The sequence below is a fragment of the Cheilinus undulatus genome, linkage group 1 (assembly GCF_018320785.1).
Source record: "Cheilinus undulatus linkage group 1, ASM1832078v1, whole genome shotgun sequence".
NCBI classification, from domain to species: domain Eukaryota; kingdom Metazoa; phylum Chordata; class Actinopteri; order Labriformes; family Labridae; genus Cheilinus; species Cheilinus undulatus.
In genome coordinates this window covers 38,646,365-38,672,472 of record NC_054865.1, presented here as the reverse complement: position 1 = coordinate 38,672,472, position 26,108 = coordinate 38,646,365, and the positions used below count along the sequence as shown (strand labels likewise).

Sequence of the window (26,108 nt, the reverse complement as noted above, 5' to 3'; positions counted from 1 at the left end):
GCACTGGGGACATCAAATCAGCATGCTTAGTGACCCTAAAGAGCCAGTGTTTTTTGACACGGCTCTTGGCTCCCATAGCCAATCACAGCTCTTTCTCTCAACACTGCAGTGTATTTAAATATGACATTCTTCTCACTTATCCCTGCTTATATCAATGCTGATGCACTATGCTGCTTCTGCTGGCAAAGGTTAACCTCCTCCACCCCAGCCTCCTCCTTAATGGCATAAATCTAACATTCATGCTACAATGGATTTATTTGTTTTTTATTTAATTTTATTGTATTCAGTACACATTGTCATAAATCTATCTATCCATGGGGGGGTGGGGGGGTGTCTAGCTATGCTCTCCATAGAAAGTCAAAGCATGCTGCTTGACTAACCAAGAGAGCATCTTTTGCGCAGAGCCTTCTCCGCCAAGTAAAACTGTATCCATTTTGCAATAAAATGGTTAAATGTGTGACAAGAGTGTTCCTGACTAAAATATGCTTCACTTACAACAGCTGTTAAATGAACCTCACAGTACAGAAAAACAATTAGTCTTCCACCACAAAAAGTGGTCATTTCCATTTGTCTCCACTCGATTTCCTCTCCATTTAACTGTAAAGTGACAACAACACAAATATTGAAACACATCCACTTATTCGCATGTTTTGGCCATTATAAAGCGATTCACTCAAATGTAGCATACTAGGTCATATAAAATCAGCAATCTTCTGCTTTTTCACTTGGTTAGGCAGCTATGTTATCTAATGCTGCCATATTAGTAGGTTTGCTTCTTATATTGGAGCTATGGGAGGCATAATGAAGTACTTAAAGGGATCAGTCTGCCTCTGTTGTGACATATGGAGCAGCAAGAAAGAGCAGACTATTAATCTTTAGTCATTTTCTGCTGTCCTTGAGGGACTGCTGTACATGGAAACAACAAGTGCAGCAACTCAATCCAGTTTCACCACACCTATAACTGACAGCACATCAGCAACATGGTAAAGCATCCATATATATTTAACCGCCAAAAGGACAAATGTTTCCTGAAACCACACACTGAACATGGCTTGTTTATCAGAGAGGCCTGGCTATCTCAGAGGAGCTAATCCCATTAGATGTGGACAGATACAGAGCTCGACAGATACCAGGAGGTGGAAAGATGCATTTGACTAGCTGGACTCACTTCTGATCATTTTGTCCTTTCAGTTTTCATTGAAAACACATGGAGATGAGGATGCTCCTCTTCAGCCGGGATGGTCGCTTATAGTAATTAATCAGATTTGACCACATGATCAGTGTGACTTTAATCAACACAGAGCCTACAGATCTTACCGTAATCCGCTCAGTCTGGGAAATACCTGCCAGTGTGACTTCACTAAAGCTCCACCGATAGTGTTTTTAGGGGCATTCCTGGGAGCTGAGCACACAAACAACCAGCGTGTCTGTTTTTCAATGTTTTGCCCCTGGCTTGTCATGGGATCACTACTATGAGGAGGCGCAAATCAGCTTGAATGAACTTCTCTGTGTGGATTCATCCTTCTGCTCCAGTAGTCACCACAGCCTTCACCTCTGACTGAGATGATCTTAATTACAGAAAATCCTCCCTAAACTCTGCCCACATTATAGCTTATTATGACGTCAGTAAAAGATAGTCTCAGCCCTGGGAGCTGCTGCCAAAATAACACCATACTAATACTAACAAAAGGTGCAGCAAGTTATTTAAACAAACTTTGAATTAATACATGCAAAGAAAAGCATATTATATGTCATAGAAAGTCTGCACTCAAATGACTATGAGGTCTTCATTTACAACTGAAAGCTACACCTTTGAGACTTTTCCCCATTAATATGATTCTCAAATGGGGGTTCTACTCCTTTTAAGTGGATAATCTTAGGTTTGATTAAAACGTTGGACTGGACGTTATTAAATTAGATTATGGGATCATGGTGTGGTGGGCGTATTTGCCAAAGTTGCTATAAGCCTGAGAAGCATGGCACACATAATATGTCACAAGAAATAAACCCTCCTAGCGACCTTAAGACCTCCCAAGGCTGAATGAGAGCTTCTTCAACGAATTACCTCCAGTCTGTGAATCCGTGGCACTCTGCAGCTCGATTAAAGTTTCATCTTTCGCTTTTCCCGTTATTCTCCTCATAGCGGCTCGGTGTTATGACTCGGGCTTCACCTTCTCAGGACGGTGGGAGAGGCGCTGTGTGAGGATGCCGCTGAGCCCCTTGATGAAGAGTCCACCATTGAAGAAGCAGCCGATGACACGCTGGAATCAATGAGTCCGGGTCAGATTCCTACACGAAATGCTGATCATATTTACATTGTAGTGGGTCCTTCTCTGAGACGCTGTACCCTGCTGGGCTCCCTGGCGCTACCCTAGAGCAGCAGGCACTCATAAAGGGGAGGAGCACGGGTCTTTCTCGTCGGCGAAAGGCTGAACGTGTGCGGCAATAAGGAGTGAAAGAGGGAGAGCTGAGGAAAACGAGCACAAGAAAGATAAAATGGCATAAATTATAATAAAAAAGGTTTAAAATGGAAACTTTAATGTGTAGAACAGTTAAATATCAGAAAGACACATCTACCTGGCTAAAAGGACTAACACAGGAACACTAACATGAGGTGCCAACACACGTCATTGAATCTATGAGGACACCTTGTGGCCGATTGCAGTACTGCCAAATAGGCATTGATAAAGATGTTTAAAAAGTTTATTTGAAAATGGTTCAGGTGTAATGTTTTTAATTAATTAGTGAATAACTAATATTTACAATCACTGGCCTTTATTTTATAAATTATTATGCAATCTAATTAAATCTAGCACTAATTAAATCTACCAAAACTTCAACAAGACATCTGCATCTTCATTTAGGTGTACACCATCAGTAATTCTGCTTTATGTCTGTGATTAGACTAGTGGGTGATGGTGGTGCACTGAAGTATCTTAGCAATCAATCAAATTATTTTGCACCTTTCAGACAAATTCAGTTGCAGTTCAAAGATCTTTTTACTAGAGAAGGACTAGAAGTCTGTAATCCATCGTTAAAGGATAACTGGACTTGATTGAGGTTCTTGAAGACGTTCTGCCTCTCTTCCAAAAGGCTTCTTCAGTTCAGAACCAACTTACTGAGGGCTACATAGACAGCATACCGTATACTATAGTTTATAAAAAGAAGTTTAAAGTTTGTGAGGATGACTCACAATATAGTTGGCTAAAAGTCTCAACAGAGAAATGGCTGATAAATTGTATATCGTGGTTTGACTTGGAAGGACAAAAAAAAAAAAAATATATATATATATATATATATATGTATGTATGTATGTATAAGCATGGCTTTTAAAACAATCTAACTAAAATTTAACATATACAAGTCTCTAATCATCAAATGTTCCCTTAAACATAACTAGAGTTTGAAAAAAATCAAAACTATTATGTTGAAACACTAAAACAAGGAACAACCTTATGTGAATGAGTTATATACCTATACATTTTAAAAAGTGTCAAACTTATGTTAATAATATGAAATGGGGTTGGAGAAAATAATGTAACACAGATATAACAGACAGGGTGGATCAAATTTGACCCATAAGGATACCAAAAGCAGAGACAAAACGAAGACAATTCAAGTAAAGAAAGTTAAGAAAGGACTGATGTGTACCAATATGAACTAACTATAAGATGAAAAGTAATAAAAGTAATACACATAAACATTAAAAACTCTATAAAATATGATAAGCTATCTTTAAAAGTTTTTGTTGCTAATAAAATTGTTTTTAATAAAATGCATTTTTTTAAGTAATACAGTCTTAATGATAAGAAATAAATATTAATACTAAAAAACACAATTTTCAACAGAAAATGTGAATCTACACGTCGACTGGGACCACAATAACATTAATAAACAAGTTAAATGAATAATATCCATAAAATCCTGAAGTTAAAACTCAGACCATATAAATGAGTTTTTAGGTCGTGTTTCAGAGTCCCATTAATATCAGCTCCTCTCAGATCCTCTGGATCGCTGTTCCACCGTATCGGAGCACATCAGCTGAAGGCAGCACCAAGAAATGTTTTTTCTTTCTCCTGTGGAACAGCTGAGAGACAAGAATGGAGGATCTGAGGATCTGGTTCATAAGCTAGAATCACCTCTGACAGGTTGTCAGGTGCAATCCATGTACTGTTTTATAAACTAATGACATAATATTGAAATTCAGTACAAAAGTAGGAGCTAAAATGAGAGTTTAGCTTTTGGTCTCTGTCGGACACATGCAGCAGTCTAGCCAGCTACTGCAGAAATAAGATTGTGCATTTTAAGGTTTAGTTCAGAGAAAGAAATTTGATATTGATATTAGTTTTAGTATACAAATGTATTTGAGACTTAACTCCATAACACATCATTTAATGATGACAGGGGAATAAAGAAACCAATTTCAGTCTTGCATTTTCAAGTTTTTTCAGGAACAAAGAAAAAGACTTCAGCTGATGAATGTCTGATGGTCTGGCCTAAAACACACAAACTTACTCATAAATACAGCTGACATTTACAGCCAATACAGGCTGGTATTTATAGCCGACAGATCGTAAATAATGGTAGAAATTTTCATGTTTGCCAATACTGATACTACCTTTATAAACTGATATCCACTGATGCCAATAATATGATATAATTTAACTCTGACAGTTTTTTTTTTCAAATGGTAAAATGCTGCTTTTGTGAACCCCATAATGTATCTACTAGGAGACAGTTTTCCCTCTGAGCCTTTAAACTAATGATTAAAACTTCTGTCTGTCCTGGCACTATGGCATCCAGACTTCTGTATATAGAATACATTTAAAAAGTTCACTGGTGTGATCAGCAAAATGTTGATTTAAAAAAGTATCTCCATGTCTAATGAATTACAGCTCAAACGGTAGTGCATTGTACTTGTTTCTCTTCCATAAGAAGCCTTTGTGGTTGGTAGAGGAGCCTTTGAGAGAAAAGCAGACCAAACCACAAGCTGAACCTCACACAGAGATCAATGAACATTAAGTTTTAAATGCATGGTGGGGTATTGACTAAGGTTGCATGCTGAAGTGGCCATCTCAAAATTTACTGCTTGTCATTGAAACCAAAACACTTAAGATTTCTTACAACAGATGTCTTTAAATCACCATTTGCATAACGTCTTAATGAAGACTTCTAGAATCACATCAAACTGCTAAAAAAAAACAACAACACTTAGCCATTATTAGCAATTACCAGAGGCTAATGGGATCACTGGCCGCTCTGGCAAAAATGCCCAACTCAGCAGATCAAATGTATGCTGATGATGAGTGTAATAATTGGTGTACGCTGTCTTTTTGTAAACCATAGCTTTTGTTTTTAGCTGATAGTAAGGATCTCATTGTAGGTTAATGGAGCACCTGGCCTCAAAATCCCAGATTCCCTGAATAATAAAAGAGAGAAGGACTGCTGTAAAAGGCATGTAAATTCCCTTTATTAATCTCAAGCTTCAATGTAAGAAGAGGTGCTCACGTATAACATAAATATTACTGATGATAAATACAAGGAAATGAGTCTTTGTGGAGAAAACATGCCCCATGTGAATGATGCTATTAAAGACCTAAGACTGTTAGAAAATAAAAGTATCAGTGTGTAATGGTATTTCACTGTTGTAGCACTGTTGTAATACTTTAGGCTCTAAACCATGGTCAGGCAAAATTAATTATGACAATTGTGAGGAATATACATATCAGGCCTAAATCTATTTCATTCTTTGATCTATTTTTGTGCTTTTTCTATGTAATGGTTTTACTCAAAGACACACCCCCATAGAGCAATATCAAAACTACTGAGTAATACATGACTGATGCAGAAGGTCCCTGATGATGAAGTTTAGAAGCAAGCTAAGGGTTATTTCAAGAAACGAGCAGCTTTTGTTGTAGAGCATGCCAAAGATACAAATGATAATAGCTGTTTGTGATCTTCGTATAATTGAGGCAGCTATTGAAAATAATACATTTTACAAAATTATTAGAATATGTCTGTAAAGAGATAAAATAAGGGATTTTTTCTTCCAGGACCAAGCTGCTGTAAAAGTAGTAAAAGGCTGCAAAATAATAAAAATAAGTAGTGTGAAATATTTCCATTTATTGTGAAGGTTTTTGAAATTACAACATTCTGATTCATTCATTCATGGTCATAGCCTATAATTATTGAGATTCTTTGCTGAAAGTGTTTCTCAGTATTTTTGAAAAATCTAAACATCATTGAAGAAATTCAAAGCCATTGTGCTTTGAACTGCCAAACTGCCTTTGAACACCCAAAGCAGTATAAAGAGAGGCTTTGACAGAGCTGTTAAAGCTACGAGTGGCAAAAAAAAGTCAAAGGTCAACTCTTTGAGTATTATCAGTCCCAAGGCCATATCTATGGGGTGAGACTACATTTTTCAGGCTGTTGTGCAGTCTGCTTTCTATATGTGGCACATATGCTTGATTTTGTACTTGAAATAGTGAACTCGGAAATGCTCTTTGCAGTCATTAAAAATGAAGCTATCAAGACTTATAGTACACTGTATATTGTCACTCTATTGAGTAATATATATATATATATTTATTTATTTATATACAGTATATACAGTGCTTAACATATTTATTAGACCACCCTAACCCTAACCAAAGTACGGTTTATGCCACAGCTTCCCTAAATTAACTGCATTGGTAATTACCAAAATCTTTTTTTATGTTTCTGCAATGGTTAATACACCAATATGTAGAAGCTCTTTAACCCAAATGATATTTTTAATGCTAAAATATAATTATTATTGTTATCCATGAATTTTCAAATTTACTGATTTACAAAAAACTGAAAAAATAGTAAATCACATTATTATTTCTTGATTAATATGTCAAACTATAGTTATTTACTTGCATTCCTGAAGAGAAAAATGAGTTTTAGTGCTTGAATGTTATGCTCAGAGAAGCCCAGTGAGCCGGCTCAAATTAGGGTGAATTCAGTTTGAAATTCCTCATTCCTGTTCAAAATGGTAAAACATGGAGAGCTCACTGAAAATGAGAGAGTCCACATTAAAGCACTTTATGATGCTGGATGGTCTTTGAGACAAATATGACAGGTGGTCTAATAAATTTGTTAAGCATCGTATATTGCTGGTGTCTGGCCAAAAGCTTGTATTTCCATTTTATATTATTTTAATTTCTTTTTAATAAACCAGTGCTATTGATCACCCTTCACCTCTGTTAGTGGGTTTTTACAAATTCTGAACCAATAAAAAGTTTCAAAAAGATGCTATGACCATTTGGTATTACATTATTTGAAAAGTATTGATTTTGGACATAAGTGACATCAGACGGGGTGAACAAATGTTATTCATTCTTGTGTCTGAGCCCACGTACTTCAGGCCATTTTTGCATTTTTGCCACAGTTAGGTCACAGCAGTCAAAACATCTGACTACACCACTGCCTGCTTTTAACGTTTACAGCAGTAATAGGAGCTTTCAGTATAAAACTTTTTAAATGACTTGGGCCAACTCATGATTGAAAAACATCAAAAGCCAGGTTTCATGCACATAGAATCTAGAAGACAGAAGGCTTTCCTACTTTTACTGTAGGCAAGCCCTATTACCTAGTTCAAGCAGATATGTATGTGCACATCTGTAGAAAATGTCACAGGCATGTGAATGGCATGGTCAAAGTAAAAACCCAATTTTGCATTTCTGTGGAGAAACTCACCTTGTTTGTACAAAATCATTGTTCATTCTGATTGTTTCTGGGCTCAATTAGGCTATAAAGAATCATGTCACTTGTAGGGAGCTTTATTGGGAGAAAAACAGGGTGTGTGACAGCAGTGTGAGGCCAGTATGCAACACACACACCTGGTATAAAAGCTGCAACCTGCCTGAGCCGTAGCGGACATGCACCCAGACTGAAACAGCTGAAAATGATTGGCATCAGACTAATAACATTTATTAAAAAGAAAAGTCACTTTTTAGGGGGCTTAGCAGAAAGAATGTTAGTCATTTACTTTTACTAAACTTGAACCTATCTTTTTCACTCTATTTAACAGGCTCGTAGACAGAGGTGGAAAGTAACTAATTACATTTACTCAAATTACTGTAATTGACTAGTGTTTTGGGGTACTACTTAAAACTTAAAACTTAAAAAACTTTTACTTGAGTACAATACTCTTGTAGTTTTTCCATCTGTGTTGAATACACAGTAGAACAGTGAGAGAATGATTCTACATCACATCCCAAAACAGCTGTTGTGTTGTACTTTATTAAAGAGGAGTGACTTTACCTGAAAAAGCTGATTGGAGATCTGTATTCTCATGTATTTATTGCTACTAATCCTGGGCAGTTAATACAAAATTAGATTAAATAACATTGTTAGCCTCATAGCATAATTGCCTAAGTCATTTCTTGGCCATTTTATGATATCTGTCTAACTCTACTCTCCTAACACTGCTGATTTATTGTGCCTTATTGCTTATATCCTCAGCCAATCAGAGTGCTTGTTACAGTCCATAATCACTATACACCTTAGTCATTTGTTATGTAGTCCTTGTTCTTTTTAAAGAGACTGGTTCACACATCTGGTAGAACGTACTGTTACAGTATATATATATAAAAAAAAAACTTTTTGACAAAATATGTTCTTTTTTTTGTCTGAAAATCTTAAAATATGACTTAGGCAGTCATGCTGTGAGGCTAACGATGGTCTGCTGTAATTTTCAAAGTTGCAACACTTTTTGACCAGCAATGTGTGTCAAAGAAGTGTGTCTTAGAAGAAATTATTTTTTCACTTTCGTTTAAAAAACTTTTACTTATTTTTTTCACTCCATTTTAATCAACTTACATGTACATGTAGAGGTAGACCAAACAAGATCATCTTTCGAGATCCTATGGTGCACAAGAATTCAAGTATCTGAATCTCCAGTTTAGGCTGACAGCAAGCTGTCTAGACACTCCACCTGAATTTTTCCCATTTTGATGAAAGTGAGAAAATAATCCAGAGGTTCATTAGATTAATTTCATCTGAAGTACACGCCGTGGCCTTTAGAGGGAGCCAGAGTACAGTTTAAAGAGCACGTTTGGGAGAAGTGTCAGAGGGTTTCTTTGTTTATAAATCATAACATTTTCGTTTAGACTCCAGCATTAGCCTCAGATCAGAGCACTAATACCTACGTTTTAGTTGTCTTTGGTTGTTGCTCTTGTGATGTTTTTCATCTGATTAAAGGAGACCCTAACAACCTTTAAATTATGTTTTAATATTGAGAACAAATTATCTGGAGCTCCACTTTAGAATGAGCACGCGTTGCCTACTGCTCCTGCATTTGTTCAAACACAAGATTTCAGGTTTTGAGTGTTGTTTGACAAAAAAGACACACGATGTCACCTTGTTCTCAGGGAAAGAGAGATGGGAGTAGTTTTGTTAAATGATACTTTGGAAGAGTAACTTTATCAGTCGTCAGATTTATCATCAAACACAGATTTTTACTGGCAATCATCTGTGATGTTATTTTGTATCTATATATAATGAAGCCTGATGTGGAAACAGTTTTTCATTGTTTGTTTTAAGCCAGGCTTCAGTTTCCCTGTTTTTGTACGTCTGGTGTCAGAGTCTCAAAACAAATAAGGACATAAGTCTAGCTTTCTTCACTTAAAATACAATAAATATTGGACTATAACAGATGAGTTGTTTTGTTTTGTTGAAGAGACCCATATTTCATATTTTGTCCACTAGTGGGAGCCCGAGTCCAGCTATTGAGCCGCTGCTTTGTTATAATTGAGTGTTAGAGGTTCTCCTTGTTTATTTATCATATCAGATTCACGTGTGGCGAACTGTCAGCTTTATATTACACTTCCTTGTCGTGTTTTCATTTTACCGTCTTTAACACATTGTACGTTTGAAACTAAACCTTAAGCATACACTCATACCTGTTATTAGGCTATTCAGCGTGGATTAATGACCGTTTTTGTCATTATCTTACTTTTTTCTTTATATTAGCTAACAACGACAGAAAAATGTACTCTTACTTACTTAATGAAAGAAGTTACCACAAATTTTGTGGGCAGAATTAGTTAATTATTCCAAATTCACTGTTCTAATTATTATTAGTAACCAATTATTACACAATTTATCTATTATTTTTGTAGGCTAATTGATATCAGTTTACGGTTTAATTGCGGGTAAGGCTACCGTAATGTTCGTACCATTGTTATGAGTCGCCTTTATTTGTAGAAGTAGTGTAGTAAAGCTGTTATTGACATGGAGTCGACTCTTTTGTTCGGTGAGCAGATTCAGCAGCGTGTGTGTGTGAGAGAGAGAGAGAGAGAGAGAAAGAGAGAGAGAGGGGGACTGTGGGATAAGGTAGAGTCAGGAGGGGAGAGAGAGAGTGAAGAGAGAGAGGGAGCGAGCAGGATGCTGACAGATTCCTGATAGATGGTGAAAATGGCGAAAGCTTGTTCGACCCCAGCGAGCCACCAAACTGTAGCACAGTAGATCGGAACATGTAGAAACCTCCAAGTGGATCTGGATATCTCTCTGCGAGTTTTCATTTTTTTAACCCCCGTCTTCTCTCCTCACGTGGTTTTTTTTCCTGCAAGTGTTGGAATAATTACTCTAAGTGTTGTAAATGGCATCCACAAGGCGCCGCCGCCTTGTGCTGTGCTTTCTGGGGATACTCCTGAATGCTTTAATCGGTAAGTGGCATTATCTTCTACCAGGAGGAGAGTGGTGCAGACGATGAGAGCTTTGTGGTGAACAGTGTGCTGCCTGCTGTAGTGTGCTGCTCTCCGGAGCCTGCTGCTGCATGCTACAAACACTGAGCAGAGCGCTGCTGACCACTAACCCTGAACTTGGCCCCTCTCTGGTGTCCGTTAGTGTTTGGGCTGTTAATGCCAACGTGAGGAGGACCAGAGCTGGAGCCTGTGCGTGCTACTGAAGGTTACTCAGTTACACGATGTCGATAGAAGTCATGCGTTAAAAGTTAAAGTTTTTGCACACAGGAGAGTTGGGAGTTTTTCAGCTGAGTGCTGGCATTGAAATGCACAACTTTGTTCAACTGTAGATGGTTAACGAGCTCCTGCATGTGAAGGCAGCACCATAATAATACACAGTAGCCACGTGCAATGAAGGCAAGCAGTTTTTTTCAGACTTAATTTTCGTTGGTGCATGGAAGGAAGACTTAAGGCAGTTCCACTCACTTCTATTTCCATCTGATGCTTTAGGGAAGCCACATGTGTGGCTGTAAGTTGTGCAGAAGCTCTCCCTAGGCTTGCATGTTATCATTAAATGTGGTTTGGTAGTCGTCTTTTTGTTATCAGGTGTATCAGCAGTAGCAGCAGGGCTGCAGAGCTGGAGCCACACTCCTCTGTGTTATTGTTAATCACATGTTCTCAATGTTACAAATCAGCACTTGGAGAATCGGGACATGTTGTAAGGCTTGGTAACTTTGTGAAACCAGATAGTGTTGCTTTTATGGCTCCAAGCACTTCATTTGCTCTCTTAACTGTGATCAGACTTTGCAAAGTGTGCCACCTTCACAAGTAGATTAAGGTTTATTTCATATGCAGTGATGTCCTCAACAAATGGAGTTGTTGCATGGTCACTTATTACATCATCTGGCTGCTGAAATGACACTGCTTATTGCTCTGGGGATAGATTAAAAGACTGTGGTTATTGCCTGCTGGGGAGAATATTTGTACAGATTAAATGTCAAGACTGTCCCTCTCCTCCTTTTCAAATTTCCCCCTTTTTGGCCCTTTGTTCACCATGATAGACAGTTTCTCTCTCTATGTGAGGCCCCCGGTAATTCAAAGGCAGGAGAGAGTATTGAGTATTTGCAAAGCATACCACACAGGGGCCGACAAAGGCCCCCACTGAAATCATAAAGGCTCGTACACAGTGGTTCATAACATGTTCAGTCGGGGGAATGGGAACAAAAAAACTTCAGAAACACGGCTCGGTGATGGATGTAGTTGCAATCTAGCTATCACATTAAAGAAATGAAGCACTTTCAAGTGATAGTCTGCCTTGGAGATTAGATTCTGTTAAGATAGAGATGCTTTTTATGACATTATGAGCTGAGCTGATAGGGATGGAAAAAGCAATAAAGCGGAGTATCTACATACGATCTATTATGAGCTGAAGAGCTCCAACTCTTCTGTTTAAAACATCCTCTAGGAGATCTCATGATACATTAATTAAAAGGATAGCTGTTTGTTTGAACATGGACTGAGTGTCCTGCAAAAGAGGAAAGTGTCACAGCTCAATAAAGTGGAGAACACCTGCAAAAGGAGACAGTATTTGTGAAAAGCCAAGTGTGCAACAGCTCCCTCACATCTGCTGTCATACAAACACATGGACTATTCTCAGATTTCCATTTGGTGTGTTCATCCTACTATAGCTAATATTACTGTTGTGCATCATCACTGAGTTGCTGTTATTATTATAACAGGTGAATACCTGGACTTTAAACAGCATTCTCATGTGTATAACTGCAGAAGGGAAGGATATAGATTAATAATTTATCCCACTCAAACCAGTAAGAGGGAATTATCAATGCTGCATGCACAGTGTTCCCATTAAATAGAATAAACATGGCCTTTTCCTGCACACTTCATATATATGAAACAACAACTTATAAAACCAGGTCATAGTTAATTTACACTGATGACTTTCTGGTGTTTCATCCATGCAAAAATGCATTTGTATGGCTTAGCTTTGAAGACACCTTTAAAGGAATGCTTGAGCATATCTATTCCTATTTCACTGTGTATATCAAAGCAGAAAAGTTGCTTCAGAAGAAAATCCACAGTTCCTGACGAGTCGTGGTTGTTAAATTAAGCTGTGTCTGAGAAAATAGCTGCAACATATGGATGTGAATGAGTGAGGAGACCAAAAGAGCTCTGTTATTTCATTCACAATATGTTTTATACAGTCTTTAGAAGACACTAAATCATATCAACTCCCCATTCTTTCATAGAGCTGTCACTTAGTTAAGTTGCACATAAGAAGTTGGAGCTGTGTCCTAAGCTCACTCACTGTCTCCATCCATCTGCTAACCACAGTAGCTGCGGCGTGTGATCCTCACTTTACTGTGGCAGCAGTAAACCTCTGTGCCAGCCAGCCACACTTATCTGTCAGTGGTGGTAAGCCAGGGCATGAGCCACACTTAGCCAGCACTTGTCTCTGGTCTCAGCCGGTAATCCTACATGCTAGTGTCTCTCTTTTCCTCTGCATGGAAATGGCATTAGGATGTGTGTCAGTGTGTGGCTCCCTCTGTGTGTGTCTGTCTTCTTATCTAACCGTGAAAATCCACGCCTGTATAGATTAATGTCTGTGAACATGTGTTTTTGTGGGATAGGCGTGTTTCGGCCACTAGTTTCTGCAGCTGCACTCTCCTCTCTCTGCGCACTCTGGATGCTGAGCGTTCACAGATGACCTTAAGTTAAAATACACAAAGAGCAAAACTACTGCCATCAGCTGTTTCTCTGTCCTCTTTTTACCTTTGTCTCTTATGTTCTGTTTAATATTATTTAAAGCTCCTGTGAGAACATTTTACTGGTTATGAAAGAGGCTGGAAATAATAGTGATGGCTCTGTGTGACCTACAGAAGACAACAAAACCATCAGTGAGAATGAATAGATATCTCTATTTCACAAAAACATTTTTTAGACCACTTACAAGTACTTATATAGGGAGAAGAAAACTATGAGGAATACTTTTAGCTGTTAAATATTGTTTTATTTTCATTAGAGCCTCATCACCCCGCTTGATGATTTATCAGTGCAACATTTGCAGTGTATTCTACTTTTAATGTCCTAATTGGTGTTAAAATATCATTAAACTGCAGATCTGGCTCTAGATATGTCTACACAAGTGGTTCCCAAACTGGGGGTCGGTATCCATAAGGGGGTCATGAGACGTGGGGGGGTGGGGGTGTGTGTGTGTGTGTGTGTGGGGGGGGGGGCAGCGGGATGCTTTCTAGAAAAAGAAAGGTATATTCAAGATGATTCAAAGGGGTGAAATTATTCCGTTATTGTGAATATATATAATTGAAATGAGTTTAATTTAACATCAATAATGGTTAATAAGCGATATTTGTAATAAAATGTTAGTGACGTGTGCTTGAAACACCTCCAGGGACTGCGGGGGTCCCCACTTTTAATCTGGGGGTCATGGGCTGAAAAGTTTGGGAACCGCTGGCCTACAGCTGCTAACTTCATGCTGTCTCGAGATACGGACCCAAAGCCTGCAAGCTGCTCTACCCACCTCCACTGCTCACTTAAATTAGGATCCTTTGTAATCAAAACCTGTGCGCCACAAGATTTACTAACTTGACAAGTGTACCATTGTTGGCACAATTAGGACCTAGTGTAGGAGAAAATCTGTTGAAAAGTTGGACCAACTAACTAAACCAACCCAACTAAACATTTAAAGTAGGATCTTTAGAATTGCTAATCGGTTACCCTAATTTATAATATTTTCTATGTGTTCAGGCCCACAATCCTGATCAGATGCTCCATCTAAACTGTAACATAGCCCCCCACTACCAATAGCCACTGCAGCTCCAGTTAATGGCTACAGTCATACAGTTACAATGCTTAACCTGGCGTATAAGTAACTAACTAACACGATGGCATCATAAGAACAACACGGTTTAGCACTGATTGATCTAGATAATAAGAATGAAGTTGTAAAACGACTGTGTCAGCCACGTTATTCCCACATTTTTCCGAAACATTGGGTGATAACATTCAGCACAGACATGTTGATGTTGACCTGCAAAGAGCATTGAAGGCTGGTGTTGGGTTAGGGTTAGCAGGGTTGGAGCCTCATGCAAGACACAATTGAATTGGTGTAAATTTTCAATATCAGCTAATGTACATGTGATGATGATGGCTGCAGGTGCGGAAATGACAGCACATATCTCAGCATTTTATACTGGTATTTGATACGGATGTTTTATGTAAGAGTTTGGCTGATATAGATGCTGATACCGATGGGTTTTTTGTGTAATTCTTTTGGTGTAACACTCCTAAGATGTCAACATTTTCTTTAACATTTGACCATGAAATCAGATCAGATCCTGCCCTGTAAAAATCTCTTACATGATTGATTTGAACATTGAAATAGCAGAGTTTGTATTGTTTCAAAGCATGTGGTGTTGAAAAGTATCAAAGTTTTTGGTAGGAGTCAGTCATGGGCAACAAACAACTTGCTGCCAAAGCTGCTTATTTAAAAACTTCAACAGCAAACACTCAAACTTCATTGTGAGTTGCACATTAGCAATTTTCTTCTTAGAAACACCTCTTACACATTTATACAACAGGATCAACACAAAATAAGTCTGCTTTTTTTCTCCACAAGGTTGCGCAGAGAAACTTTTAACAAGGAGAATCTTCAAGAATAAATTCTTTATTTACCCTTTCAACAAACCAAAAGAAAAACAAAAAAAAGGAGGAGGGCAGAGGTTGAGCAGAATTGGAAGTTGAAAGAAAACAGCACATGTCAGAAAAACCCACTTAAGCACACCCACCTCTCTTCTGAAATCACAACAAGAACTGAATATGTGACTAAAAGCCTTTTATATAAATGACATTCAGTCAGGCACACACACACCCGTTGCTTCCTTCAAAATGATTTCCTCCTACCTGTTTGTAACCTTGTACCCAGCCAGAGGTCAGGATTGCATTAGCCAGTCACTCTAGCAACATCCTTTATTCATTAGGAAAGCCAAAGCCCAGGAAGCTTACATTGTTCTAGCTAATGGGAGAAAAGTCTGTCTAATTGAAGTCATGAGGAAGTATACAACATCAATGAAGCTGCTTAATCAGCTCCAAATCAATGACAGTGGAACACACTGAGCGCTCATTTGTTATCATCCTGTTTCTGCAGAGTTAATAACTTTTACTAATGTCATTTATGGTGTCATTTGCGAAAGCCTCAGATTTCTTCAAAAGCATTTTTTTTACTTTGATGGTTATCACTATTGTGATAAAAACATTAAGTAAGACTGAGTGGATGTGTGGCTGCAGGCTCCTTGCATGCTATTTCATCTGTGTTTGCTGCTAAAATGTGATCATTGTCCTACAGGAGCAGACAGAGCTCAGTGGGGCAGCATCACTTTTGGAGATCAGCAGCAGCCCAGGCAGCGGGATCACCGCCTGCCAGTGAAGGGTTAATATTTCTCCACTACCACCCCCTTGTTTTTCACAAGTGGCAGCACTGATGTCTCTCTGGTCCCATGGCCATTTACTTACCGTGCTTGTTGAGTGAAAAAAAAGGAGGGGAGGGGGGGCACATGAAGACAAAATACAGAGCAAAAGAGAGAGAAACAGGAAATGTTTCTTTGCATTAGAGTCCATATGTGATCTTCATGCAGGAGTGTGTCAAAGAATTCCTTGTCTGCACCTCAGGGGAAGTATTCCTCGGCTGGAATTCCAGGGATGAAGCAGGAGGCTCTCTGTGTTGACCCTTGTGCTTTGCCCCCCTCCCCTTCTCCCTCTATTGCCCTCCTCTGTAGCCCCCCTTGCACCAGATTCCAGGGCCTGGGGCAGAGACTGGTAGTGCTTAGTCCATCAGCAGCTGAAACGTGATACCAAGTGAGGTCGCTAAGCTCCTCTTTTATAGCACCAAGTCAGGTCAGGCTGTTTACATCCTTTATTTATTGTTCTCCTATTCTCCCCTCTTTACCCTCAGAAACACACAAATACACAACATCACATCCTCTCACACCTTTATAAAGTGGGAAGCATCACCACAAACTAATATGACTTATCTGGGGCTTTTAGTATGATACTAAGAAAAAGAAAACGCAGTCATCATGGGGACAAAGTTGCTGCCACTTGTCAGGTGGTGAAGCACATACAAGGCCATGCATGTGTGTGTGTGGGTGTGTGTGTAAAAACCATGAGTGCACATGCTCTGGCCAATTCAATCTATAGCCCATGAATTTCCTTGTGCCTGGAGGAAGCTCTGTCAAGGCTTTTTATTCATCAGTGGTGAGGCCTGGTGTGCTGCTGATGACATGAAGAAGCACTCTTTATGTGTGATTAAATGTGGGGCTTTATAGGAAAATAATTATTTAGGACACAGTTGTTGCATTTCTTCATAACCATGGATGGAAAATCTGTAAAGAATAAATTGATGAATAAAAACAGGGCAATAACTTGTTGCAAAGCATCAGGAATAAAAAACAGTACATGCCATGAAATGGTGCACAATATGAGTTTTGTTTTATAGAAGTTGTTTCTACCCTCACTTCTTATGTGGAGCACAAACAGAAAAAACAAGTAGACTGTGTTTCAGCCTACATGTAAAGGTAGTGTTGCCTAAATAATAACTTATCCCTCACTCTGAATATTGCAGTGGATACTGTAAAAAAGCCGTTTTCCTCAGCATGCAAGGTTTGATCTCATTTTAACCCAATTTGCAGCAGTTACAAGTATTAACATACACTTAAGAAATAGTGAACCTATTTTGATATGGCATTGTTTGCTTTAGAAGGCAATAAAGAGGCATCATTATTCATTCACTTGCTTAAAAAAGCAGTTTTAACCTCAGCTTTAACTAGAGTTGTACCAAATCCAAAACCAGTACTGGAAATAAATCCGATACGGCTTGAAATGCAGGTTTTGAATTCAGAGAATACACATATTTATGTACTGATCTGATACTGTTTTAACTTTATATTTTGCTTCATTTAGCCACGCTTAATGTTAGTGTTAAACTGGTAAACTGGAAAGAAAATCTTCTTCACTGCTGGAAAACACTGCATGCATGAGCTACTGTTAGAGCAGCAAAGAAGAACCAAACCAAGGACTCACTGCAGCATCAAAGTTAAGAGGCCTCATGTCATTCATTGTTCTTTGTTTGTTAAAACCCTCCCACAGTAGTGTTGTGGTGTATGACAACAAGTTACACAGATTATAAAAAGTTAAATAACTTTTGATACATAAATCAGAGCCTCTTCCTCTAGTTTCCCTCTTCAAGCTAGTCATTGTGCCATCCCACTGACGCTATACATGCCTTTAAGTCCCTTTTAGATGTGTTTTCTAGTGAGCCTGGAACTCAGGTGACTTTTCAGGGACTTAAAAGATTAAATATTCACCATTAGAGCCAATATTCAATATCTTTAAATCAATTTTTATATCCATTTTAATCATTTTTGCCACTAGCTTGATGCTAACAGCAGTTATTTTGTGAAGGTCTGTTGACCAATGGCAGACGGTTCTGTAATCACATCATGCAAGGTCAACCTGCTCATTATATGGCCTGAATAGGGCACAGCAAAGATAATGAAGAGCATAATAGAGAGATGTGGCCCTCTGTGTCATGGTTATTTTAATATTTAGCAGTTAAGCTCAACATAATTAGCAAGAAAAACAGCTTTAAGTGTCACAGAGATGCTTTATATTACCATTCTATTTGTTGAGTCATTTTTTGGGTTCACTGTCATGCTAAAATAATTTGCAAGTTTTCCTCAGTACAGTTGGCCCAGAACATTTACACAGGTATCAGATCAGTACACGGTTTCTGTATCGAACTACAAATTTTAATATCAAGTGATGTATACAGGCGTTGTTTCAACAAAATTTGCAAAAGGAGCACGTCTGAATGGTATTGTATTGGGCTGCAAAGTTAGGAAGAGGAGGATTCAAAAAGAAAGACAGAGAAACAACTAAAGCTAATACAAACCTACAGCTACTGAGCCGTTAATAGTGGTAAGAATATGTGTGTATTTTTAGCAGTAACAGCTAAATAATGATAATAAACTGATTAGAAGGATCATAGTACTGTAGTGTTTCAGGTAAACATACTAACTTTTGTAATTGTTTTCAGTTTGTTTCATTTCCAATCAAACACCTTTATTAATCCCTAAGGGGACAATTGGTTCGGAGCAGCATGTGCATAAAAACACAGTGACACAGACAGCAACAGTGCGTAAAAGCTAAAAAAGACAACAAAATCTACAATAAAAACTGTTTTGAAAAAAAAAGTTAGGAGGACAATTAAGATACAGACTTAAAACTGCCATCTTTGCTTGACAGTCAGCATAACTGCAGTGGAAACTGGGGGGTTTAATCATCAGCTGACTAGCAGTAGCAGAGAAAGGCCATCAAACACCCACTAATAAAGGTGCTTTGAGGCAAGATCAGACACATAACATATGAACAGAGGAAAACCAAAGCTCTTGTAGTGTGATATCATCAAGGACGTGTTCAACGCCCCATAACCACGATTCAACAAGACTGGCATGTCAGAATTATCTTGCATCTTCTTTGTATTTGACACCTTGACCTGATGTCAGCAACTTGTACCCTAATGCTAGCCAATGACATTTTCTCCTGTGCACTTCTTGTTTTTCCTCCAAAATTCAAGTTCGCCATGACTTGTAGAGCTGCTGAGAACACCACGGATTCTTTGTCATGTTTTGTATCACTGTCAGAAATAAAGTTGCACAGACAAACAAACATTATTGTAGTGTTTCCCCTTATAAGAACATGCAAAGACTTTTTTTTAAGTGACCACTTGTTAGCTTTCCTCTGGAGTTTGAAAAACTGCAGACTCAATCTGAGGAGGAAACTGTACTATACACATTCACTCAGAGGAAAACTCACTCCGAGCTGTTAATTTGGCAGGGGCAGATGCAGTATACATGGAAGTGGAAAGCAAACTTTAGAACAGCATTATGTGAAACAAAATCTGTGTTGCATTCAATGGACATGTATAGATGTAAAGCTGCTGTTCAGTCAACTACTTGATAATCAGTTGTATGTATGTATCATGTGTGTGTGTCTGCAGGTGTCAGGTGCGAAGCAGAGCTCTCCTTCACCTTGGAGCCCAGTGACATCATCGCTGTACAGGAGCAGCCTCTCATGCTCCACTGTCAGGTGGATGGCATCCCCCCTATCTCAATTCAGTGGAGGCAGAACAGCCTGCTTTTAACTCAGGATCAGCATCACAAAACCTTCATCAACGGCTCACTCCTAATCGGTCACTTCCTGAAGACCAGATCTGACGGCTCGACTGATGAGGGAGACTATGAGTGTGTGGCTCAGAATTCTTTCGGGCTGGTGGTGAGCCGCAAGGCCCGAATTCAGGCAGCAAGTAAGTCTTCTTTCTGTTAAGACATTCTGGATGAAGACCACTACTGCCAGACACCATCACTGTTAGGGCAGAAATGCATGCTGAAACTTTCAAAATAAAATTGGACTGCTCTTCTTTTAAGTTAAACATACCATTTTTAATACAAACCTTAGGCTTTTTACACTAAAACTGACCTTCAGATAGAGCTGACTTAACATTGGGTTGACGGAATAAAGCTTGTCCTCCAGGAAAACACGCCAACTAAGCTAACATAGCTAAAGCTAGCCACCGTTTGTGTACCTACTTCTAAAACCTTAGATCTATCCTGACAGAGATGGTGTCCCACAGTGGTGGTCTACAGGAAGGCATCTGAGGGTGACGGTCCACAGCCAGACCTCTCTTTACAGTTACAGTGGTACATTTTTAAGGGCTGTTTGTGCCTCCATGGGGGAATCCTAGTTTTATGCTACTTGTCTAGTTTTGCTACATGGAAAGATTTAAAAGGAATAGTTTGGACTTTGGAGATACCAGCGTCTAAGCTTGTCTAGGCCTGATTGTGTTGTCAGAGTAACATCCCAGTGTAGTAACAAGAGAAACTGATTGAGTAATGTTGCTATGAAACAAGCATTACTTACCTGTGCTCTGTACAAATCCAAACAGTGTAATTGAAATATCGCTTCCAATAATCACATTTCCGTGTGGTCCCAGCCGTTGGGGTATTACTGCTCTGTAAATGTGCTTAATATCCTCACAGTGGAGTCATTTGAATATTTTAATATCACTCTCTGTGTGTAATGAACTTTCTGATGCTCATCTACAGAGCTGCTTAGAAATGCAAGCCTTTGAGTTAAGCATTAACAAGCGCTCACGCTGAGAGCGTCCAAGCTGCTTTGTGAGAGTGCAATAAGCTCAAAGCAACCCAGCAGCCCACTCACTGGAGAGGCATCAAGATAGATTTTCTCTGGCCTAACCACAAAATCTCTCATTTAAAGTCTCCTTCAACATTTAGTCCTCAGCATTGTTGCCATGGTTAATTTACAACATTTTTTTCACATTGCTGGGAGACAATGTGACTCTCTGTTCTCCTCTCTTCTGCTTATTTAAAATCAAAGAAAAAGAAGACGCGCACATTCCTCTGTGGACATGCTGACTTGTAGTGATGCTCTCCTCCGCCTTGCTATGCTGAGTTAAGACTGTGGATACTCGACTACATATATTCTGTAACACAGCGATGGACAAAGGCTTGCAGAAGCCTGTTGATTCCCAGGCTGTGTGTAGACAGCACACTGCTGTGCTGTTGTGGCCAATACAGCTTTTCCACTCTGTGGGATAGGGAGGATAGCATGGACGTCTCACTGGCCAAAGGGAAAAGTCACTTTAGCTCAGTGGCTGACGCTGTTGAACACATTCAACCTTTTAAGGCCTCCCAATAGGTTCTTTCTTTTTAAAGGTCATCTGTACCTGCTGTTAGAGCCTTTTTTTATTCTTCATCAGGGAAATAATGTCAAACTATGTCCCTATGTTTTTTTATTCGCTGAATCCCTTTGACATGGTGGTGAGATGAAGGATAATTCATATCTGTTAATTTATTAACTGAGCTCATCCCCTCCATAGAGTGGAGTAAACCATTAAATCTCCCCGACAGTTTGTCCTGCAGCAATAGATAGTACAGTATACTATTTGCTGCTTTGATATTTGTATTCCATGTCATGCACTTGTTGCTCACTTTTTATCATTATCTTCTTAAAGTAAGAGTTTGGAATCAGATTGAGATGTACAGATGATTCGGTTTAACATCAGCCCTTTTTACAAACATGTGGCAACATGGGAACCCAGGGCATTGATAATAAACTCAAAGCCTCAAAGCTCCCCATCCAGCCCCCAAAAAATGTAAAAATTTGAAAATGTAGAGAGGAAAAAGGTGTTTTTTTAGGGTGTCTATTGTCTTTTAATCCCTGCGGCTATAAAAACAACCCAAAACAATCAACATTGAAACAGTTTTATTAGTTTTAATGTAATGGTTGTTCCCTTTTTGGCAGAAACCCACCTGTCATCCTTTATACGATGCATGATAAACACAAACTTAGCAGTCCAGGTCTGATTAAATCTGGAAAGTTTTCTGTGTCAGCTTTCCAGTTAAGGCCCTTGGAGAGTGGGATAAAACAGCCTGAGAGTCAAAACAAAGACCCTGCTTCCTGCATGTGTTTTTTACCAATCAGTATGCAGCAAATTAGCCCAAAACCCAGTGATAGTCAACATGGCTACCCCATAAATATGTATATATCTATTTTTTTGTAGCTGGCTGCAGTATAGACAATAGAGACTAATCTCACTATTAATGTCTAAAGACTACTTACATTTGTAAGGAAAATACAAATTCTGATACAATAAAATGTTATTTCAACCAAAGTTTTTACTTTATTTTAGTTTATTTAAAAGTCTGGCCTCAAAAGCGTCAGCCAGGAAAAAACTTGTCCCGTGTATAAATGTAGTTGATGACCCATGTCTTAGGGGACTTTAAGATGTTCCCAGGCCAGATGGGATATATAATCCCTCCAGCAAGTTCTGGGTCTGCCTAAAGGTCACCTTCCAGTTGGATGTGCCACAAGACCTCCACAAGGAGGAGACCATTATGATCAGATGCTCAGACCCCTTTAATTGGCTTCTTGCCTTGTGAAGATGCTGCAAACTCGTTCTTTCAGTTGTTTGCCAAAGCTCATGACCAAAATTTAGCGTTGGATCACAGATCCACCAGTAAATTGAGAGCTTTGCCTTTTCCCTCTTCACCACTGTGGCCTGGAACAGCATCGGCAATACTGCTGATGCTGCACAAATCCCCCTGTCAGTCTTGTGGTCCATTCTACCCTCACCCAAGGTGCTTGAATTCCTTCAAATGGGGCAAAGACTCGAACAAATTTGGGATTGAGTCTTAGAGGATTCTACAATGTAATTAGAGTTTGTTATGCTGAAATTCTGTTATGAATTTATTCAAAACATTGGGAAAAAAAAAAAAGTGGGACCTGTTAAAGCCCCTGTTAGGAAATTTCAGTTTTTGTCCATTTTGGCACCCCCTGTGGACAAGCGGTGCATCTTATTCCTCGTCAATTTTGTCTTTTACATGCATAGGTAGTGTTTTGTGATTTAAAAAAAAAATCTCTTGCTTTTTTCAGTCAACCATACCACTCTGAGAATTTTTGCTTCAGAAAATGTAAAAAAGAGGGTGATTTATTCAGCATGCTTGTTCAACATCTATCCCATGGCAGCAGTGACAGGCGGCATTAAAATTACTTGTCCTAATGGTCATTGACGCCAGGTCAGTGTTAGATTCAGCCTGTCTGTAGAGCATTAAAAATCCTTACAGTAGCTTTATGTACAGAGTTGTACACTTGATGTACACTTATCCCCAGGAGATTTGCTCCATTATTGATAGGATTATGATCTAATGATTACAAATGATCAGATAATCTCACCTGATTTTAAGGTGTGAACATCAAATGTAGAGCTGTGCATTTTAAATGAATCTTACAATGTAATATTCAGCAAATTCACGTTTATGTAATTCCAACTGTAGATTGCAAAATGTAGACTTATGCAAGAGTAGTGCAATCCTGTGTAACTCTCATGTTTCTGCAACATCAAATAAGGAATGTAGTGTGAATACAAATTAGATCTCTGAATGAATCTGACCTGAAGAAACCTCAAGATCAAAGTAACTCATGGTGGAGATACTCTGTTCTGTATGACTTTGTGCTCCTGTAGACATGTTTTCATCTTTTCCTCTTGACTTGTGTTGACAAGGAGGGATATTAAGGATTACTGTCACATTCTGAACCCTGACCGATGGGGTTGTACTGAGCAGTCTTTTGGAGAGGTGTTGAATGAGGAACGGCTCTGCTCTACAGACGCTCTGTCCCTTCTCAGTGGAGTCTCACTTCTGTCGAGACAGCCAGAAGCCAAAGCAGGTAATAATCCTCCAGAGAGGCTTCAAAGGGACTCATAAAGTAACAACTTTTCACTGTGGATGTCCCCGTGTTACCCATCACTGCTGGTTTATGCCTTCTAAAGTGTAGCAGATATGTCAAGGAAAGAGCTGTTGTTGGCATTTCATCGTAGATTTTACAAAGTTTGAGTTGTGTTACGTGTCGTAAATGTTCCAACTTTTGTGGAAGTCAGATTATTTATCCTTTCAGTTCACCATTTGTTATGATGGTTTACTCTGTCACACAAAGAAAATCACACAATACCGAAGGAGGCATAGCAGCTTTATTTCCTGCATTGTTCATGGCAATATCTGTATTTTATGCTCAATATTACTGAAAAGTACCAAAGTTATGAAAGAATAAATTGATAAATAGTCCTTCTTTAACACCAAAGCTGCTGTGAGCAGAAAGCGAAAGTGCAGTAGCAATCAAGTAAGAAAGACAGGAAGCTTGAGGGGTAACTGTGGTTTAGATGGTTGGGTCAGTGGTTTCCTAACTGGAAGGTTGGTCCTGCAATCACATTGCAAGACACCTGAATTGTTCCCACTGCTGAATCAGTGTTGTTTGAATGGATACTGTATAGTACAGATGCACATGAATGGGATTAGTAAATACTAATGACTATTCTACATTGCAGCCTTCACCATCAGTGTGTGAATGTGGAGTGAGTGGGTGTGATTATGTTTGTGTGACCAGTGGTGTTAAAAACACTTTGTGTAGCATGACTAGGAAAATGCTCTACAAGCCAAACTCAATTTACGTTTAAGTAAATGATCCAAAGAGTTAGGATCTTACTTTGTGATTGTCTCACAGCTGTTCTATACGGTGGCTGGTAAGAGCAAACGGTCTGCAAAAGCCAGACACACTCTAAAAGTTACCAGTTATCAGGGTGACGAGTATTATTACCACATAATAACTATCAAAACACAATCATAAGTCCATCCTCGCATCGTTCTCTCTTCCATTTGTCTGTCTCTCCCTCTCGCGCTTCATGTTAGAGCGCCCCCTGGAGGTCAGGTGCTTTTTGATGTTTCCGGTATTGAAGCGCGTTTTGGATTAGGGTCTTTTTGAATGTGAAATTGTTTCTGTATTAGAAGCGCGTTTGTCGTTCACGAATTGGTTTTTGATTCTTGCAGAGTGTTTTGTCAATTGCATCGCGTTTCCCCTTTTGAAGTTTGTTTGGACTTTAAATTGCATCTCTGAAGTTGAAGTGCTTCTCTTATTGAAGCTGTTTTGTTTCATTTAGAGTGTGTCTGGCTTCTGCAGACTGTTTGCCCTTACCGGCCACCGTAGTTCTACTCTAAAGAAAGCAAATCAGTTGTGAATTTGTCTTACAGACTCCCTCTAAGCATCTCATCAAAATGAATCCATTTACTTATGTGTCTGTTGCTTTTACTGCTATTTTTTTTCCTAGTGCAACCATCATTAGTTGTTGTTTTGTTGTTTCTCTTGTCCCTCTTCTCTTCCTGCTTTCCTCCCTGCCCTACCTCTGCGACCAGCCCTTAACAATCCAAGCACAGCTTGGCAGAGCTTTCAACATGAGTCTGGTCTGATCAGTAGACCTGCCCCTTAAGGGTAGGTTTTCGCTGCCACTGTAACGGGGCTAAACACTGCTAGTGCTGTGCTCTTGGTGATTGACGCTGGTCTTTATTATAATAGGCCACAACAGACAGTACTGTGTAGGCTTGCCCTCTTTCCAAAGTGCCTTGAGATAACTTTGGCCATGAATTGGAGCTATACAAGCACAGATTGACTGATAGATAGAGGACAGACATAGACTGACCTGTGTGCTGTTGACAGTGAGCTTCACATCACTGCATTTCCTTGCATACACTTCCTCTTCATTATTGTTCATGTTCAAAGGACATTTTATTTTGTGTAGACATTTTTAGGCAGATCTTATTTCTTTTCCTTTTATCATTAACAGTGTGTCAGACTGTGGTTCGTACTTAGTGACCCCTCCTAAGGTGAGGGATGGAAAACAAATATTAAGAAATAATGAAGTTTTCGATGTCCAGGAGGTCATTTTTTGTTGCTGTG

The 26,108-nt window shown here is 39.0% G+C and overlaps 2 protein-coding genes across 4 annotated transcripts in view; one reads left to right on the top strand and one right to left on the bottom strand.

The window, feature by feature from the left end:
• The window catches only part of ano5b (anoctamin 5b), a 39,797-nt gene extending 37,398 nt beyond the window's left edge, over positions 1–2,399 (bottom strand). For 2 of the 3 annotated variants that reach the window (XM_041791619.1, XM_041791704.1), the window contains exon 1: positions 2,066–2,399. In XM_041791619.1, coding sequence (XP_041647553.1) covers positions 2,066–2,141 — 76 coding nt within the window. In that variant the 5' untranslated portion in view covers positions 2,142–2,399. The remainder of the gene's footprint in view (positions 1–2,065) is intronic. The other variant, XM_041791783.1, reaches the window with a different exon arrangement.
• The window catches only part of igdcc3 (immunoglobulin superfamily, DCC subclass, member 3), a 142,291-nt gene that overhangs the window by 48,853 nt on the left and 67,330 nt on the right, over positions 1–26,108 (top strand). The window contains exon 2 of the mRNA XM_041791902.1: positions 19,804–20,109. Coding sequence (XP_041647836.1) covers positions 19,804–20,109 — 306 coding nt within the window. The remainder of the gene's footprint in view (positions 1–19,803; positions 20,110–26,108) is intronic.